The 19,338-nt window shown below is 42.9% G+C and overlaps 1 protein-coding gene across 1 annotated transcript; it reads right to left on the bottom strand.

Annotated features, from left to right (window-relative positions):
* Positions 1–719: 719 nt before the first annotated feature.
* Positions 720–19,060, bottom strand: HTR1E (5-hydroxytryptamine receptor 1E). The gene is given in 4 exon segments (XM_040550677.1): positions 720–1,824; positions 1,827–2,141; positions 2,144–2,368; positions 17,946–19,060. Coding segments are annotated over 3 exon segments (1,089 nt in total). The 5' UTR covers positions 2,190–2,368; positions 17,946–19,060; the 3' UTR covers positions 720–1,096.
* Between the last annotated feature and the right edge of the window lie 278 nt (positions 19,061–19,338).

Raw genomic sequence — 19,338 nt, 5'->3', positions numbered from 1 at the left:
CAATAGACTGCTATTTTAAAAAGTTCTTTTCCCTATCTTTTTTTTTTCTTTATTTCTTTTTCTGCTGATGCTGTTCAAATAGAAAGTAACTTGTTTTTTAGATGATATTTCTGAACACCATACATTACTGGCCTTCTGAGAAGACACGCGACTCTCTGAGTCTGCGGGGTAAGGTTGCTCGATCCATGGGGTTGTGCACTGCAAGGTCCACAGGAAGTGGGGAAAAACTGAATTAATGCCACCCCACAGCCGACCGAGGCACAAGGCTTGAGCCCTGAAGAAATACGGTAATAAACAGTGGTATTAAAAGGTGACCAGTCAGATGTGCAGCTGGTCGTACAAGCACGACACTTGATAGCTGCGTTTTCTCAGTTGTTAAACAAACTTCAGACTCTGTCCAACACTTTTAACATAAATCAGGAAATTTGCACAAAAAAAGAGCCACTTACATGATTATTTTGGACTACAAAGTGGGATCTGCTTTTAGAAGACATGACCTGAACTTTGTTTTCTGTTCTGGCAGTGTATTTCTGTGGGGGTAAGAAGAAAAATTGTTTATTTTGCTGTAACCTATGCTGGAAATGGTGGCTACTATCCTAAAAAATTGTTACAGTTTTTTCAAAATGCCACAGTAAAGATTTTCTGTTTAGATGTTATGACCATGAAGTGTTTATTAATTTTGAATGCATATATATGGGATTCAGTTTATAAGTCTTCATATTACTACAGTGCATGTTAAGTTAGACATTCGCTTCTTAAATTAAAAAAGTATAAAAGAAATGTGAATATTGTTGTTTTCTTCTCAAATCATTGATTACACAGAATGCCGTAAACATGACTATCTAATGTTTGTTTGTTTGTTTCATTGCTAAAAAATCTGTTTCTTTGTAGAATAAATTTATTTCAAATTCTTTACCATGAATAACACCAGAGGTAAAAAAACAGCAAAACAAATTTACAGGCTAGAGAGAAGTCAAGCAAAGAGGCAAACACAAAAATCCCTTTTTCCCTTTGTCAAAGGAAATGACAATAGTCAAATTATTTTTCTCATTCTTAAGGCCAGGAGTCATGTCATCATCATCGTCTCCCAGTACTTTTAAGAATGTTCTCGACACCTGATGAGCTTTCTGAAGGCCAGTTTGAAATCTTCATTAAAGCTAGTGTATAGCAAAGGGTTGATAAGGGAGTTGACATATCCAAGCCAGGTCAAGAAATCTGCTACTTCTGGAGACACAGTGCAAACGTGGAGGCCCACCAGCAGCTCCTTGATAAAAAAGGGCAACCAGGACAAAATGAAAGCACCCAAGATCAGTCCCAAAATGCGAGCAGCCTTTCGCTCCCGTGTGGTGGAAATCTGCTGCCGGTCACCAGCCAGGTCCAGGTCATTCTCGAAAGGAGGGATCCTCACGGACGCGTTGATTTTATCAAACTCTGTGGTTGGGTCGGAGGTGGAGAAGTCCGAGACGCAGAACGTCTGTGTGAGCTTACAGCTGGCGAAAGAGTTTTGGCTGTCGGTGCTCCTGTTGCTGAGGTGGCGGCTCGAACCCCGCTTCTGGTAAAGGCTCTTTGCAGCATGGTAGATCCTGTAGTACAGAATCAGGATCAAAGTCAAAGGTATATAAAATGCCCCGAATGTGGAATAAATAGTGTAGATGACGTGATCATGCTGAATGCGGCACTCACTGGGAATATTGACGCTGTGGTGATTTCTCCAAAACAAAGGGGGCATGGATATGAAAATGGAAATAGTCCACACGGTAACTATCATCAGCCCAGCCCTTTTGGCCGTTCTTTTCCTGGCATATTCGATGGCATCTGTGATTGCCAGTACCTGTCCAGAGCAATGACACACAGGTGAAGAATCGAACACGTGCAACAGGTCATGTCGACGCTAAGCCAGATCTCACAGATGAAGTATCCCAAAGTCCATTTGTCTATCATTATGTAAGTGATACTCAAGGGCATGACAAGGACAGCAACAAGGAGATCTGTCACAGCTAGCGAACATATTAAATAATTTGCTGGCTGGTGGAGCTTCTTGGTTGTGGAGATTGCCGCAATCACAGCAGAATTCAGCAGCATAGTCAGGGTTGTGATTGTGGCCAAGGTCAGGGTAACAAGCATCTTTTCAGTTACAGTTTTGGCTTTGCAGCCACATTGGCTTCAGTGGTGCAATTTGTGAAATTCATTTTCCCCCTGCAAGATGCACAGTGAAAGAAGTGGCTGCTTCAGGTAGCGGGGTAGTTCCAGCTTCAGAAGTCACCCATTGGAAAGAGGGACAGAGATGCTCCAGGTACAAAAGTTTTTATATCTCCATATTCAACAGTGCAGCAAAAAGCTTCCAGGTTTTCTCCTGCTTATTGTTTTCCTAGAAGATAAAAATACATCTTTTAGCAAATTTAGGGAAATTCAATTTTTTGGCAAAATCCTGCACTTCTAATATTAGCACCTCAAATAAAAATTTTGTTCATTTTTCCTTCTTTTCTTCTCTCCTTCCTTTTCTTCCCCTTTTCCTCTGCATTCATTTCTTTCTCATTTCTAAAGGGCATTTTGGGCCAGGTTTTTCTGCTGGCATGAAGTGTTTATTTCTCCTTTGACTTTGAAGATCTCACTTAAAGTGGGAAGTTAGACTAGAAGACCTCCAGAGATCCCTTCCAACAAACATTTCTGTGATCTCTGTTAATTATGGATACTGGCAGCTAGTCTTTGCCTGCTTGTTAAATAGGCTCCAGCAGATGAAAAGTTCAGGAAATCTGCCTTTTCACTTTAATTGCTGTAGGAAAGGGATCAATTACTTCTATATCATCTTTGAAAAAAGAAACGGAGCAGCCTACATCAGCATAGACATGCCAGAATTTCATAGTTTTCTATTCTGCTTTTTCATATCCATGACTTTATTAATATCTCGGAAAGAGTACTTAAAAATTACTCAGGTTACCTTTAACATGCAGCTTTCAAACAATGTTTAAAGCTTTATGGTGAACACTTAGTTTTACACAGCACATTAGTGTTGCTAGGAGCTTATATAGTTTTGGCTAATTATTCCTGACATTTCACATATCCCACTGTGCGTGTCTTTGGAGGAGACAGACAAAAAGCTTTTGCATTTGCTTTGAGATTTCTATCAAATTGTGATGCCTGTCAGGCAGTCCATTGCAGTGCAATACACAAATTATATATATATAAACATATATGTATATACCTTAAACAAAAGTTTAATTTTGTTTCAGGTGTTTATTTTGTGAAAACATGTAAGTCCTTTCCATGCAACCCAAATGCTGACTGAGGACAGAGTTAGCAACCTGTGGGATGCAACTTGAGATACCCTCCAGGGCCTTGCGTTCTTGTTTGTAAAATCTCCTCATAAAAGGTGTAGTAGACTGAAAGCCTGAATCGTTTGCCATTAAAATAAACCAAAAGATTCCTTTCCCTGGCTTCACTTATCCAAAAGTAAGGAGTCCTCTAGGCTAGTTGTGTAGGCTCCCTTGATGAGGAGTAGATTGAGATAGCTGCTGCCAGAAACATATTTGTCCCCTCTCGAGATAAGTCTATAAGGCAGATGGTATGAATCACCCCCTGGAAACATTGATCTTCCTTAATTTTGACTACAAGTGGCTCTTCCATACTTGCTCTTAGAATACATGCCTGATTTTTAGATGGGTAAATTTGATAGGTAAAACCCATTCTCATTGACACCAGTGGGACTTGGGTTAGGCTCTGAGAGAGAGTTTGCATATGCAAGCTAATGAGTAATTAAGAGTCTGAATGAGAAATTATGAATGTAAAGTTAGTCAGCTGCTTCGGTCTGTACATACACTCTTATTCAGAAATTGGAGTGCCATCTTCTGAATGAGCCAAATGAGGAACAATCAAAAATGGAAACTTAAAAAAAAAAAAAGCGCTGTACTTTGCAGATCAGCCCTAGGAAAGAAGATCTGTTTCATTGCATCATTGCAGACTGTAAGCAAACAGAACATGAGTTTTAAATCCCAGATGGCCTTTCATACCAACATAACCTTTCTGAGCTCTGCCCTCCCTCTTTGCACCACCACAAAGATACTCTGAAAAAAATAGTTTACTTCCTTAATGAACTTGTCTTTAAACAAAACCCATCGCACTTTGTCAGGCCCAAGTGCCATGGTTTCCATTAGAAAAAAGGATGCTGCTGATCACATGGGGGAGTTTATTAAGTCTGCTCACTGCTCAGCAGGTATGATTTTTTCTTTGGAAAATCACTGCAATAATTAAAGTCAGGGTAGAAATATAAACAAAGCATCCTCCCTGCAGAAGACAAGCTTGCAGGTACCTCAGACCAGGCGGACACAGAGTGTCATGTCAAAGACCAACACAGAAGAGTTATTTGATTTTAATTCCCACATTCTTTATAGGAAATGAGCCCTTAGCAATTCAGACAATATAAATGCCACATACAAGAACTGTATTAAACCAAAGTTAATTAGGGAAGTATATTTAAATGCTGAAAAATCTGGAGATGTCAGGCCGAAGATTTCCTCTATGGCTTAAGCCTGCCCTCTTCTCGTCCCTTTCACACATTATGAGGCAGTCTTACGGTATGGGCACTTATCCTACTCATGGCAGAGGCGCATCAGAGAGGTTCTGGCCTGGTGCAGACAGGTCCTGGCACTACCAGCCAGTTTTCACCAAGGTGAGGACACAGCAGACAGTTTTTTGGCTGAGTCAGAGTGTTTGGAGCTGTTGCACAGGTTGCTCAAGGTGGTGGCAAAGCTGGCAGCTCTGGTGAGCTCCCATCCTCAGGACAGACCAGCACTACCTTGCTTAGACCTAGTGCTTCCCACCACACTCCCAGTGGGATGGTACAACAGAGATTTTCTTTGTCTTGCTGCTTGGCCCCTTGCTGCTCCCCATTTTCCAAGCCATCCTGTAGGATCCAAGCATCCTATAGGATCCAATCATAATTCCTGCCTCCCAGAGCACGTGCAGTCCCTTAACCCTTACCTCCCTGTGCCAGACTAGCTTGAGACTCCCCTGACCTTCTGCTCCAACCTCAGTCTCTACCTCCAGTAGCTCAGCCAGGTTCAGTGTGCATGCCCCATCCCTCACTGTCCTCGCTTGTGCAGCTTTCATCTCTTTGCTTTTGAATTAGAAGGCACCCTATACAAAATATTTTGGCCCAGAAAAGAGGTGGGGTTCTAAAATGGGAAGTGACTTTACTGGATGGCAGTGACTGACCTTGCTTATTAATATAGGGCAGGATTTAAATGCTACTTATCATTAATCTTTAAAAATGCAGGTGTGATTGTCGTCACACATTTTGTAGATCTTGTATTTTAATTCTTTGTTTGCTGTCTTTTGAGGTACCTGTCAACCCCTGACCAGTGCCAGGGACCACATAGTTGCTATATATAGTATTACTATCACTATAGTGATCGACTGTGGTTTTATAAGTCACTTCTGGGAAGCATCATTAATAACATAGTTATCTTATTTAAAGTACTCTCACTAAAAGCACTGCCATGCTTATGGCTTGTGCTTGTATCCCTTCAGGCTGTCAGTCATCTCACACAGAGACTGATTTTACTGGTTTGGTGGGAGAAGCCTGTGTGAGTTCCTCCAAATGAGAATCAATCACATTGCATATTAGCTGATTATTGGTAATGGCACTGAGTGCTGTATGGGAAGGAGAAGGGGAGAAAAGGATGATTAATTGTTCCCTAAAAACAACAGGACAGGTTTAAGCTATGAGATGGCAATGTCCATGTCTGCTCCTGCCAGGAAATCTCTCCATTGTCTCAACAGAAGAAGAATATTTTGCCACATGGCAGAATACTCTGAATTTCTAATAGACAAGTGGATGGGATGACTCCAACTCCTTGACCACTGGACTTTTCACTGCTTCATAAGAAATAGAATAACATCACTTGCAGAGAACAAGGACAGCTGGCACTGCATGTGTGCATGTGCCTGTGTGCATGTGCATGCACATATGTGTGCAGAAGGGTTAGTTCCTTTATATCCACGATTTTACATTGCCTTTAAGCAATTAAGGCACTGTGCAGTTATGGTACTTCATGCTTTTGGCATCAATAGGTCAATATGACTTTGTTACACTCTGAATTGGTCTGAGCGCTTTTCACTTTCAGTATTTCCATCTTCATAGTTGTGAAGAGCAAGAACTGCAATGTGCTTTGTGAAACAGGTGGTTAGCTTATGGAAAATATTACTTAGTGCATTTATGATAATGTTGATATTTCAAGCTATGGAAAGATGTTAAACTTCCAGTACTCCTCCTTATTATCTCAAAGAGGGTGGCTCTTCCAAGTTCAACACAAAAAGCACTGAAATTCAAGCATTTCACTTTGAAGATAGATTGCAAGATTTTGCAACTTTCCGGATCATCCTTGTACTTTACTCTTGTAAAGTCAAGACTTTCTGGACTCCTTCATAGCCAACTGAGAGAGCTGATTTTAATTGAGGATTACAGGTGCCAAGTACCTTGTATTGTATTCTGGCATGCTGGTGTTTCTCTGGGTTTCTGAGGACCTCAGTGCTGCAGAGGTAATGTTACAGCAGCAGTCTTAATTAACTACAATTTATAGCCACTTGATGCTGTTTACAACATCATATTGCAAAAAGTGGTACCCAAGAGCTGACCAAATGGAGGTGGTCAGAATCACACCAATCCGTGGAAGGATTGCCAGCAAGATAAAATTCTGCAGTCACCAACAGCTCGTATTCACACTCACAGCATGAGATTTTTGATGCTGACTGTATTGAAGGCAAACTATCAGAAGGTGGGCTGAGACTGCCTCACAACAGAGTAAACTGAGATAGACAGGAGAATTAAATGAAGTGGCTATTTTGATGCTAGATCAGAAATTTTCAGCCTGTCTATGGGAAGTTCTAGCTGCATTATGGGCCTCAGGTTTAGGGATGCAGCCTTCTTCAACGCAGACTGAATGAGGCCCAGAACAAAATTACTATAACATTTGTATGAACTGAGGTACAAATTTGACCTTCAAGTCAGATTTTCACTCTGCAGCGGTGACCTAAGCAGCATGCAGTTTCATCAGAGGGGCTCGGCGCCAAGCAAGGTATGTGGAGGCTTGGCTATTTGTCTATTTGTATCTCTGTCTGACTAATGCTGATATATATACTCACCCTGACATAAATAGCCAGAGTGCAGTATGTTACAATCAAGGCTATAATGGCCTGCAGCCTGCTCTCCAGCATGCCTGTGTAGCAAAGATTGCCAGGGCTGTGGGGACCCTTAGGAGTCCACAACCTTGCAATAGCCACAGCACCTTGGTCACCACATCGGTAACTGAACGTATTGCTGAGCTTGCCTACAAAATTGTGTCAGAAATACCAGATTTGGGTATGCATGTTACCAAACTGGGACCAAGGCACAGAAGGTAATTCAGGCAGGTTTGTCCATCTGGGAGGGGACTGGGATGGAGGAAGGGACGTTCAAGGCTGGTGAAAAGGAGGGACGGGAAATGGGAGAAGATATAACAAGTATAAAAGGGGCACATATTGCTTGCCCACAGTCAGTCAATGAGCCAACCTGTTGCTCAGACCAGAGCATGTGAGTCAAACCCACCTCTGTGGGCCAGCTTGGGGACCTGGGGGTGGAGGAACCCGGCACCCTGGTGCCATGGTGTCAGTGGCTTCACCACACCTGGTGACACTGGCAGCCTACCCACCACCTCCTCGGAGTGACAAGGTGCCGACCATGGCCTCTTGCCTGTCAAGGGCACAAAACCAAGTGCTCATTCAGGCCATTTTTGGCTGTATGTAAGTATGAGCACTTGGTTTTGGCACACGCCAGGTGCGCGTGCTTTCTCCAGGGAAAGATATTCAGCTTTCTACAGGCTCTTCCCATCCACATCATAATGCTTGTGTCATGTTGGCAATGCCAAGATCATTATATTTGAAAACAATTACCACTCTAATCTGAAATACGGATTATATGAAACTGTTAGTCAATACCTAGGGTGGGCTTATTCATTGTTTTCAACAGGTCATAAACCTACTTAAGTCAAATTGATGTACACCAGTTTTAAGCTCATTCATGAATCTCAGGATGAGTTTTTACAGTGACGTTTGAAAATGCACCCTTTTGCCTAATCATTGCAAATCGGGGCCTGAATCAATCTGATCTGTAGTCAATGAAAGACCCCAAGCAGAGAGCTCTGCAAAGCAAATTTTAAAGAAATCCTTTCAGGATCACACTTCAGAGCTAAGGTTTTCTGGTGTAGATCTTGGCACATGCAAATGAGAAACAACAATTAGTGACGATCTTCAAACCATGCTTCCTCCCACAACCAGTGGTATAATTATCATTCACAGATGACTACTCATTTTTTATCTGCTTTTAATACAAAAATTACTCAATCTTAGGCAGTGCAAGCTCATAAGACGGTGCTGAGCCTGCAATCTGATACAAACTAGGACTCAATGTGGATTTCATCCTGTCTTTAGTTAAATACATGTAAAATCCTCTGTGCAGGTAAAATACCCAGATTTCTCCATGAACAACTCGAGGAGATGCCTCATTTGTAATAATTTGCTTTAGAGACACTATTCAAATTAAAAAAACTAACTTTAAAACTCATTACTACTTGTCATAACACTTTAGACTCTTAACACTGTACATTTAAAAAGTCTCTTTGTTTTATAGTACACAAATACTCGTTTAAGTTTCAGGTCATTCATTGCAGCTGACTTCACGTTCCCCTTTTCCTGCACTAACTTAAATCCTGAACTGTTTAACCCTATGAACACTGCAGGCTATATCTCCCCATATGCAGGAGCCAGGAGACATGAGTAGCTGGATCTGCAAACTTTTTGGACAGAATTTTTAATAATCAGTTGTATAACCATATTGCTGCTAAAACTTTCAAGTGCTGCCTTTCACGTTAAGCTGTGGCAGAGAGACCTCCTTTTGTCTCTGCTTTCTTGGAAAGAGAGTTATGGATATTTGGAGCTGCTATTTGGCATGACGAGCAGGACTGAGGAAGGTAAAATTGATGTAAATGATGAGAAACAGCCTTGTCATGTGAGCTAACCTGATGAAAGCTAACTGACAAGCCCTTCCCTGGTACATAGGGCATCTGTTAGCAGAAGCACACCAGCTTGTTTGGTTGCCCTGAGGCAACAACCTTCAGAGCTGTGCTTATCAGCAGATCTTGCCTCAGTACAGAGAAGGGGCTCTTGATCCTTGCTGACTTCCTAATTTAGTAGATAGCTATAGCCAGGAGACATGTAACCTGCACACTTAACCTCTTGTCTGGGAAAGAAAAATATGGTCTGCGCAGGTTGCTGACTCCTGCAATGTTCATGCCTAGCTGTTACTCTCACACAGACAGGTTGTTCTCTGATTTATTTATTTATAGTATTTATTTTATTTTTAGAAAGCCTATGGTTCAGACCATCTTACCCAACTCTACATTTCTAAATGTTTTTCATCACTAAAGAAGCCCTTTCTCTGAATTTTCTGTTTACCTCTGTGCATGCATCTTTAAAAGATGTTGGGTTGCCAACATTCCTTCTCCTGTGTTTTTTAATTAATTTTTTAACAGTTAATTTTTTTCCCTTATGTTATTTTATAAGACTGACCATGGCACTGATCTCTGAGTGGTTTTACTGAATGGTTTAGAAGCACACACACACGTGCAGAAGGAAAGAGCGCCCATGCTGAGCTTTGGTGGATCCGTGGGGCCCTCCACTACCCTTCCTCCTACTGCTCCAACTTCCATTCAGACTGTTTATCATTGACCTGCATGACTAAGATCAGCAATCAGATAAAATACAGGTGGGAGGACAGCTCAGATAACGAGATGCCACGTTAGACATTGCCAGCTAAGTGTAATTCGTAGAAGGGAGGGAAGAGGACCCTGCTGTTTCCAGCACCTACAGCCCTCCTTAGGGAGGCAGCAGCTAAGATGCAGCTCCATCCACAAGTCCAGCAACATTTTCCCAAAGACAAATGAAATGCAATCACATATGCCTTCAAAAACCATAGCCAGGGATTCTAACTGTCGGGGCTATGCTGTCATGAAACTGGAAGGCCACAGGAAGAGATCCCCATTTCCTAGCTGGGAAGAGGCTAGATAATGTCTTGGTGTTTTGAGGAAATTGAGTATCATCAAGGAGCTGGAGGACTTGGGAGGAGAGGAGTTCACTTTATATTTTCTGGAGAAAAAAAAAACAAACACAAAAACTTCAAAAAATAGACCAGGGACAAAATATTTCAGTGTCCCCTTGGTCACTAGCAGATTAATCTCTCTAAGCAAGAAATCTTTTTCTCCCTTTCAAGTGGACTTACAAAAAGAAAATCCAGTATTTAAAACCTTTTGATTAATGACTTACTCTTTTTTTCCAGAGAATGGAAGTTCATTCGTAGAGCTTCAGGAACCACAACTTTTTAAATAATGAGTGATTTTGAAAGTTAGTATCCTTTGAACTAATACAATCTTTTGTTTGTTTTGTTACTAGAAGCAGAACGGCCTAGCTGTGACTCTCCTCCCATAGTCCTTTTGGAACAAAAGTCATGCATTGTAAAATTGTTGTAAATAAAGCCAGTTTTGCTAGGGAAAATCCTGTGAGGGAAAAAGTATTTTTTTAAAAATCCTGCATTATAAAGAAGCCTGTTTCATTTGCAAACTATTAAAGCACCACACTGGAGCATCTTAAAAAGTCCCCTGAGGCATAAGAGAACTACATCTAATATAGCTAGGAAAAGTCATTGAAGCATCTACAGCTGGGTTTTCTCCCCAGATGGCAATCCTTACTGTTACTCTTTGAGTTGAAGTTCCCAATGAGGGTTGCAAGCCTAATGTTCACTTACTGCACGCAGGCAGTTGTAAGGACGAGGGGACTGACCCGTCCTGCAGCCCCCAATGCATGAATGCTGAGTGAGCACTGGAAATTCAGCTGCAGTGTAGCCCCTTCATGAACTGTGCTTGGCTCTTGGCCCCTGTCTGAAATCCTACTTCATCCTCAGTGGTTTATAGCCTTTCTTAAAGAGAACCTAAACACGGTCCTGAGACTGCACCTCTTAGGGAACAGTTGCTGGCTATGGTGAACAGTTGTCAGTTGTCACCTAGCCGCCTTCCCTGTGTCACCTGTTGTTTTAAATCTCTGTTGCCATCAGCTGAATCTTCAGTCTTCTTTCTCCTACCTAAAGGGTCTGAGTCTGTGCACTCATTCACAAAAACACAGACTCCCAGAATGGCTGAGGTTGGCAGGGCCCTCTGGAGGCCACCTGCCCCAACCCCTGCTCCAGCAGGGACACCCAGAGCAGGCTGCCCAGGACCACGTCCAGGTGGCTTTGAAGGTCTCCAAGGAGGAGACTCCACCACCTCTCTGGGCAACCTGTGCCAGCGCTCTGTCACCCTCACAGTCGAGGAATGTTTCCTGATGTTCAGGAGGGAACCTCCTGTGCTCCAGTTTGTGCCCATTGCCTCTTGTCCTGGCGGCTGGGCAACACTGTAAAGAGCCTGGCTCCATCCTCTTTGCATCCTCCCCTCAGGTATTTATAGACATTGATAAGATCCCTCAAGCCTCCTCTTCTCCAGGCTGAGCAGTCCCAGCTCTCTCAGCCTCTCCTCATGGTAAAGGTGCTCCAGTCCCTTCATCATCTCGGTGGCCTTCTGCTGGAGACTCTTTCCAGTCTGTCCAGGTCTCTCTTGTACTGAGGGGCCCAGAACTGGATGCAGTACTTCAGTTGTGGCCTCCCCAGTGCTGAGTAGATTGAAAGGACCACCTCCGTCGACCTGTTGGCAATGCTTTGCCTCATATAGAAGTTCCCCATACAGAGGAACAAGCCCATTATACAGGAGTTACATTATTAAAGATGCCTAAGTCACTTAACTCCAATTGAGAAGAAACCCTGGTCCATAAAACCCTAACTCTCATAGAAGATTGTGAAGCACTGGCTGATGGGTGCATAAATCCTTTCTGAAAACAGGAACAAAGCCTCTGAATTACTTGGATGCTTTAGTTTTTTTAAATCTGAGGAGTGTTTCCAGGCTTGCAGCTTGCAGTATAACACAGCATGAGTAGTGGGATCAGGAAACTTTTGGCAGGAGCCTATTATGCCATGGTCTGTTATAATTTTGTTATTTCACATTTCAACCAATATCTAGGAAAGGAAGCATCTGCTTGTCGAGGTCTCCCAAATGCGTTGAGAAAAACTGTGAGAAAAAAAAAAATCTACACTGAATTCTCACCTGCAAATGCATTTTCCATCTCAATTTCTCATCTTGCTGCTTAGAGATATTGTCAGAGACACACAAATATTTGCTGATGAATATCATTATTCAGCTCTGGGAAATGGTGCTATTTGTATTTATATGGAGACAATCACTTTATTCAAGCTAAATGTCACTGTACATGCATTGTTTTTCAAGTCATTATTTGCTTCTTGCTGCTATTCCTGTCAGGAGACTGATGTCAATGGGGTTTATTTGATCTCCACGTGACTTGGTTCTGTACACAGCTGTTCTGCAGTTCATAATGGCCCAAATGAAGAAATCTGGCAGACTAAACTTAATGGTGTATTAAAGACGTTGAAGATTGATCCAAGGCCCTTTGAAATCAATGGAAATGGTTTCTGCTGTGAGCAAAAGATTTCAGATTAAGCCTTAGTGAATATATGTCCAATTTCTAGCTGATTTAAAAAAAAAAAAAAAAAAGCAATGAATCACACAATGGCTCCAGACTTGCTTGGAAGGAAAATCTTGTGACAGAACAAATAGTTTTATCACTAGCGAAGGCAACTGTGAGTCCTTCCTAACGTTGAATAATGTCTCGTGACGGTGAGAGCTTTGTGCTAGTGGCACGAGACTGCTGCTGGGGGCTGCCAGTGTGGGATTTCCATCTGGCCGGCACGCTCGCTGCAAGTGCAGGAGAAGTGAATTACTGACAGCCCACGTGGTGTACAACATCCAGCAGGCCAAGGACAGGCTCCTGCTTAGTATGACACTGCTGCAGCAAAATTGCTGGCGATGGCCCTGGAACCTCGGGAGGAGGCAGTTCTTCATCATATTTCCCAAGTGCGGGTCAGCAGGGCCAGGTTTCCTGTGCTGGAGCATCACGGTGAAGTCTGCGTATTCGCTGAGTGGAGTTAGACAGATGGGGAAGTGTTCATAGCAGTGTCCCTAGCAATATGCCTAGCTAAGAACAGAAATCACAAACTAAACCCGGTCAATAGCACCAGAAAAATCACATGAAAAAGAGAATTGCTGCTTTTGTTTCCGAACTTTGTTCCTGTTGGGAACCAATAGATCAATGTCAGATACTCACGGAGCTGACAGCACATATGGACAATTTTTTGGTTACCAATGTGATACAGTGACTATTGTGATACTGCAGTTATGTTCTTTGGAGTCCTAGCAGTAACTAGTTCTAGCTGTAGCTTTGATACGAAGACCCTTCAATAACTACAACCAAACGAACATGCTTAATTTTGTCCATTGCCTGGGATAATCCATATCTTTGTTTTTGGAAACTTTTAACTTTGTCTAAGCTCACATAACTGGCACTGTACTACATGTCTGGATCAATTACCATGTAGATGCAAGATAAGTAACATATAGCATTATGAAACTAATTCAATATCAGACATGTCATTATATGAATTAGTGGTAATTAGCTGTCAAAACCCATAAGCGCTGTATAATTAACCCACAAATACAACATAAATACATAGTAATTATGAAAGTTCATCCACTATAAAGACTGAGCTGTCTTTTAACAGGTGTAATGAAATGTGATGAACCAAACTCTGCTGGAAGTAATGTATATTTTGACAGCAGATGTTTGTGCGTGTGTTGGAGAGACAGAAAGGAGGACAGTATTTGGCTGTCATTCTCTATGAAGTGCCATGGGAAGACATGCATTTTTCATCTATGTACCATATATACCATATTTCCATTTTCCCTGTTTGTAGTAGATTGGTTATAATGAGTACAGAAGACTGTGGGTCACACCCAAAACATTCTATGACTACTGGTACATCACATCCCTCTATTAAACAGAAGACTCCTAATGTGGATATTTGTCCTGTCCTTGGTTGGGTTTTGCTGCAGCAGCTAATAGTCATAATAAATAAGAAGTCTTAATATTGTGCTAACAAAGGAAATGTCACAAACACATAGACACATGAACAGAAAAAACAATGACAAAAAAAAATAAATCAACCATAATCTCCTCTACTGCTCCCCACAGGTGCCTGTCTCAGTGGCAGAAGACTGATTTTAAAGGCAAGATAGATTTCATACTACTGTGTGCATTTCAAAATATGTTTTTCTCATTAAGAACAATATTAAATTCTGGAATAAACCAGAGCGCTTTAATCATCACCATAAGCAAAGCCTTGATTTACGCTGCCTCAGAAAATGAAGGAGATGATGAGGGGTAGAAGATGAAAAGCATATGCCTCATTCACTTTACCAGACGTCTACTTCAGCGAGCTACAGATGCTTGCTTGGGTAGAACTCACTGTGGCATCAGAGGTGACTCTAACGAAGCAAAGTGTTTTAAAATTCATCAGTTCTATAAAATTCAAACAGCATATATTCTCTAAGTCATACATGGGCCTGAAAATGTGTATGTGCATGTGCATACACAAATACCATGAGACTGTATAAAACAGTATGCTATTCCTTAAAATCTTGTTGAAAGTTTGAGGAGTTTTGACAAATGCCACCGCTGCACTGACTCACCTGCCTCTGAAGTGATAAAAGCAAAGGAGCCGACACTGCGCGACTCTTGTATCCCCCAGCGAGAGCTGAACGACACTTTCTTGATGTTTGAGGCTTCCTCATCTCACATGGTTAAGACTTGCTGGCTCCCCTTCTGGGTCATGTCAGCTTTGCAGCTGAAACCCAGCCCAGCGTTGCTTGCAGTGAGAGATGATGGGCAGCATCCAGCTGTACAATACTGATTCTTTTCAGACAGGCTGCTAGGCCTGAAACCCTCCTGTTCTCTTAAACGTGGACATTTCTCACCAGGAAACACTTATCTGTCTCCAAAGCGAGCTCATACAGACTAAGGGACATCAACGGAAGGAGAGTTAGTTTCTGAGGGACTATCCTGAAAACCTACCAGACCAAGTAAATTTTTCTCTGTCAGAAGTTGTGCAAGGTAAATATTCCTTTTCCCTTTAGTGGAGACTGTAAGATACTAACAATGTAAAAGAGCAGAACTTGGGGTAGGAGAAGGGGCTGCTGTGGTTCTGTGTCACTGTTATACAAGTTTATTTCTGGGCTGATGTGATACTAATCATCATGAGGAATTCAGAGCTCAGTAATCATGAAACAGAATAGATCCAAAGGCATGGTTTAGGAAATAAAAAGAAATACCTGTTCCCAAACAGAAATCCTCTTTGATGGTAGCATAATTACAGGTATAGAAGAACCAGATCCCGAAATGTATGGGTGAGTTTATTTTCTAAATTAATAATCAGAAGGGTAGTGACAGAAACCTTTGCAGAAAATATAGGGCTAGGTAGCTAAGACATGATTTTCCCTCCTACTTGTTTACCTGTAGTGGTCTGGTGGATGGTCTGCACTTGGACTCTTCAGATAAGGAGAGGACTTGGTCTGGCTTGGTCTAGGAATGTTTTCTGGTTACCAGTCAAGAACAAGCAGCTTGTCTTTCTGGGCCTCTACATGTTCAGGCTAGGGTAATATATAAGTTGGGCAGGGTCCGCCAATTTAATATGATTTCCTAGGATGTACAAACTACCAATAAGCTGTACACACAGGTTCTGGAGGAGGTGGAGATAAACATCTTCTGGTACCTAGCAAGGAGCAGAAATGTTGAGTGTTCCTCAACACTCAACAGCATCATTGAGGTGAATGACTGCTCTGAGGGTTACAACTGGGTGTAGAACAGGACCAACATTTCTCTTTATAGATGGACAAGCTGAGTGTCAGAGAAGTGCTTCTACAGTCACACAAAGAGCTCCTGGAACAGCTGGGCTGGAAGGCCAGGTTTCTGCTTCCATTGCTCTACCTGATCCTCACAATCATGTACACCAGGAAGTTTGGCCAGTGAGAGCTACATCGTCAAGTATGCAATGTACAATTTTACTCTCAATATTAAAGTTACTGGGCTCAAGACAAAGCAAGCTTTATTGATGGGCACATAAAGTAGTTCCCACCATTACCTCCTACCAGGCTTTAGCAAGCTCTATATTAAGCTTCTAGTCTAAGCTTGCCACCAAAGCTCCTTCTATAGACAAGACAGAGATCTCTCTGTAGGGCAATTTATCCTTCCTGCCTTCCGTCACTTCTGAGCTGTGCAAGTGCTTGCACCATGTGGGAGAAATTAAACTTCTTTCCTACTAGCAAAACAGCAGGAGCTGATGTTCTTGCTCAGACTTGCAAAAAGTCACATGGAGGACTGAAACATGGGATTTCTCAGCCCACAGGGGAATTATGAGTAGCTGCAGAGGGTGAGGGCTGACTGACAGGAGGTCAGACCTTGTCCACAGCAATAATCTGCATAATCAGGTGTTGACTCTTGCTCCTTAACGGCACCATTGCTTTGGACAGCACAGTGCAGAAGTGCTAAGGAGTCAATGGGTGGAAAAAGCAAAAATGGAACATTTTTCATCCTACACACCTGCTCTCTGTCAACATGCCACAACAGTCACCTCTGGCCCCAAATCCCAGTACTGATGTACACAGTGAAAGATTTATAATGGAAGCATCCAAAAGGAGTAATCTTTTAGCATCATTTTAGCATTGCTTTTCTTTTCCCTTTCTTTCCTTTTCTTTCTTTTTTTTTTTTTTTTTTTTTACCACGAACTTCATATATCTATTTCTTTGCTCTGTGTATAAGTAGACTGCATTTATGAAATACAACCTAAAAATGCTGCTTGTGCGTACTACTGTGTTGTGACCTTACAAGAAAGAGCTCTATGAAAATCTGACTTACAAGGAAAACCTTTTCTTTTATTTTAGTGCCACCACTTTTGTCATCTTTGGTGCTGAAGATCAGTGGCACACAAACAAATGTATGTCTACAGTTATGGAACATAAAACATCTTTCCTCTATGACTTCTGAGTACAGATTAACTAAATTTCCAGATACCCTCAGACATGCCGCTTTCATTCATTCTCACTCTGCATTATCTGCCAGATAATGCAGATAATGCACAGGAGTGCATTATTCTGGCCGCTACTATGAATGGGAAAAGTTAATTTGCAAGACTATCTAGTTCTCAGGGTATAGTAGCTCCATAAACTCACTACCAATACATAGTATCCCACAGTTGTCCATGTAACGATCATGGACAGTCAGCTAAAGATCAGACTCTGGAAAGCAGATTGAAATCTTCATTCGTTCCCCTCTTGTTCCTGGGCTTAGATAAAATCTAACTTAAGCTCTCTAATATATCGTTCTCAGTTTACATTTTCCATGCCATCCCTACCTGTACAGCAGCAATCAAGGTCGTACCATGTCCTGTACCGGCAGCCAGTAACCAAGCCTGTGAGTGAGCCAACACACTCTCACAGCAGCTAACGTTGAATTTTACTGCAGCAAAAATGCTCTTCTTGTTCTAGAGCTCGGGACACAGTAGATGTTTCCAACTGCTGCCTCCACAGTCCCGCCAGCCCCATGCTGTGCCCACACTGCAGTGCCCGATGCTGCATTTCTCAGGTAGGTCTGTTCCTTTCATCTTTCATCCCCTGCCCTGCTGCAGCCACTTGCCAAGTGCTGAGGCACATGATGCCCTGTCCCTCTGAGCAAGACCCAGGCCCTGTGACTCCCCAGCCCCGCAAGAAGCCACTTCTCACCATCCTGGGGGGGCCAGTGAACCCCTGCCCTAGCACTAAGCACCATCACAGGGCACAGATGGCACAGCGTGCTAGTGAATCACATCCCTCCCAAACCACAAAACAGGACAGGAGGTTGTGTCTGGAGAAAGCCCACTGAGATGCACCAACCTGCTGAGCAGCCCAAGCACTCCCGAAGTTCTTGCCCCAGAGGCGGTCACCCACTCTTCGTGGGGACAGCCAGGCCCCGGGGTGCCTCCTGCCTCTCCCCACGGCAGTTTCAGATGCCCAGTAAAAGGTGAGGGACCTGCTGAATGCTCTGAAGGCATCATACTGCTCTGTCAGTGCTGAGGTGCTGGTGACGCAGGGGCCCCTCTGCTGGGACAACATCTCTCAGGGTTGTGAGAGGGAGGCTGAAACAGCTTGGATGGCTGTAGGTTGCTGCAGCAAATGATATATGATGAAACACAGTAGACAGTTTTATATGCTCTATTAGCTGTATTAGACCTTCTAATCAGAATAATGTACCGCTGGATTCTGCACCACAGATGTGAAGGGCCAAACCTCCTCTGGTTCAGGTCCTTTCCAAAGGCCTTTGGTAGCAGATGCATCCAGTAGGAGTTACCAGGAGGTGAAATTTAATCTGGAGGCTATCCCAGCCTTGAACAAGGAGAATGAAATTGTCTGTTTCTCACCACACTGTGCCCAGTTCGAATCCTGCCCGGTACCACCAGGCTGCCTCACGGAGGTGAGGCCTGCAGAAGCCGATGAGCAGTGGAGGAGCAGCTGGAGCCCTTACTCTTGTTCTCTTCTGCCACGCTGGCACTGCCTGCGCTCTCGGTGGGAAATACCCGATCCAAAATGGTGTTGCAGTTCCCTGGACACTGTCCATCAACTCTTCATCTCAGTGACCATGTGAGAGATATTCCAAATTACAAACCAGGTCGAACTGCTTCTCACCTAGCACCGGTTGAGGAGAAGATGACCTCCCACTGACTGTTGCACATAGCCTGGTAGAGTCACTGCCAGCTTTATCCACTGCTGAGTGGTGGCAAACACCCCTGGGCTGACAGTCTGCAGCAGGAAAATGAGGGAATTCAGGAGATTATCTGCACGTGTCCCATGCCTCTCGCAGCGGCTGCAGGCAGGAATGCTGTGCTGCTCCTCACGCTCCTCTGCATCAGGATATGGAGACACTCACCTCTGATAGATGATTTCTGCTGGATGAGCTTGCTAATGGCTCTAGTTCTGTCATTCTTGAAGCTGATCTTTGCGATTCCTGAAAGACCCCATTAACACTGCATTAGAATCCTGATGGCTTTCACTTGCTGAATTATTTAATTACTTAAATTTTTTAAACATTTCAGAATACCTTCCAAGCAAAACGTGACCTCTTGGTCTTCCACGAGGGGGGCTGACCTTGAGCGTGCTTCAGTGCGCTGTTGCAGCCTTGCTTTTCTCTTCACACACACTCTCCCTACAGCACTCAGCCTTGTACCTTCAGAAAAAGGTGTTATTGAGGAAGGCAGCTTGCTAAGTGGTTTTCTTTTTTGTGATTTATCCA

The sequence above is a fragment of the Cygnus olor genome, chromosome 3, assembly GCF_009769625.2.
Source record: "Cygnus olor isolate bCygOlo1 chromosome 3, bCygOlo1.pri.v2, whole genome shotgun sequence".
NCBI classification, from domain to species: Eukaryota; Metazoa; Chordata; class Aves; order Anseriformes; family Anatidae; genus Cygnus; species Cygnus olor.
This window is presented reverse-complemented; position numbering and strand designations above follow the sequence as displayed.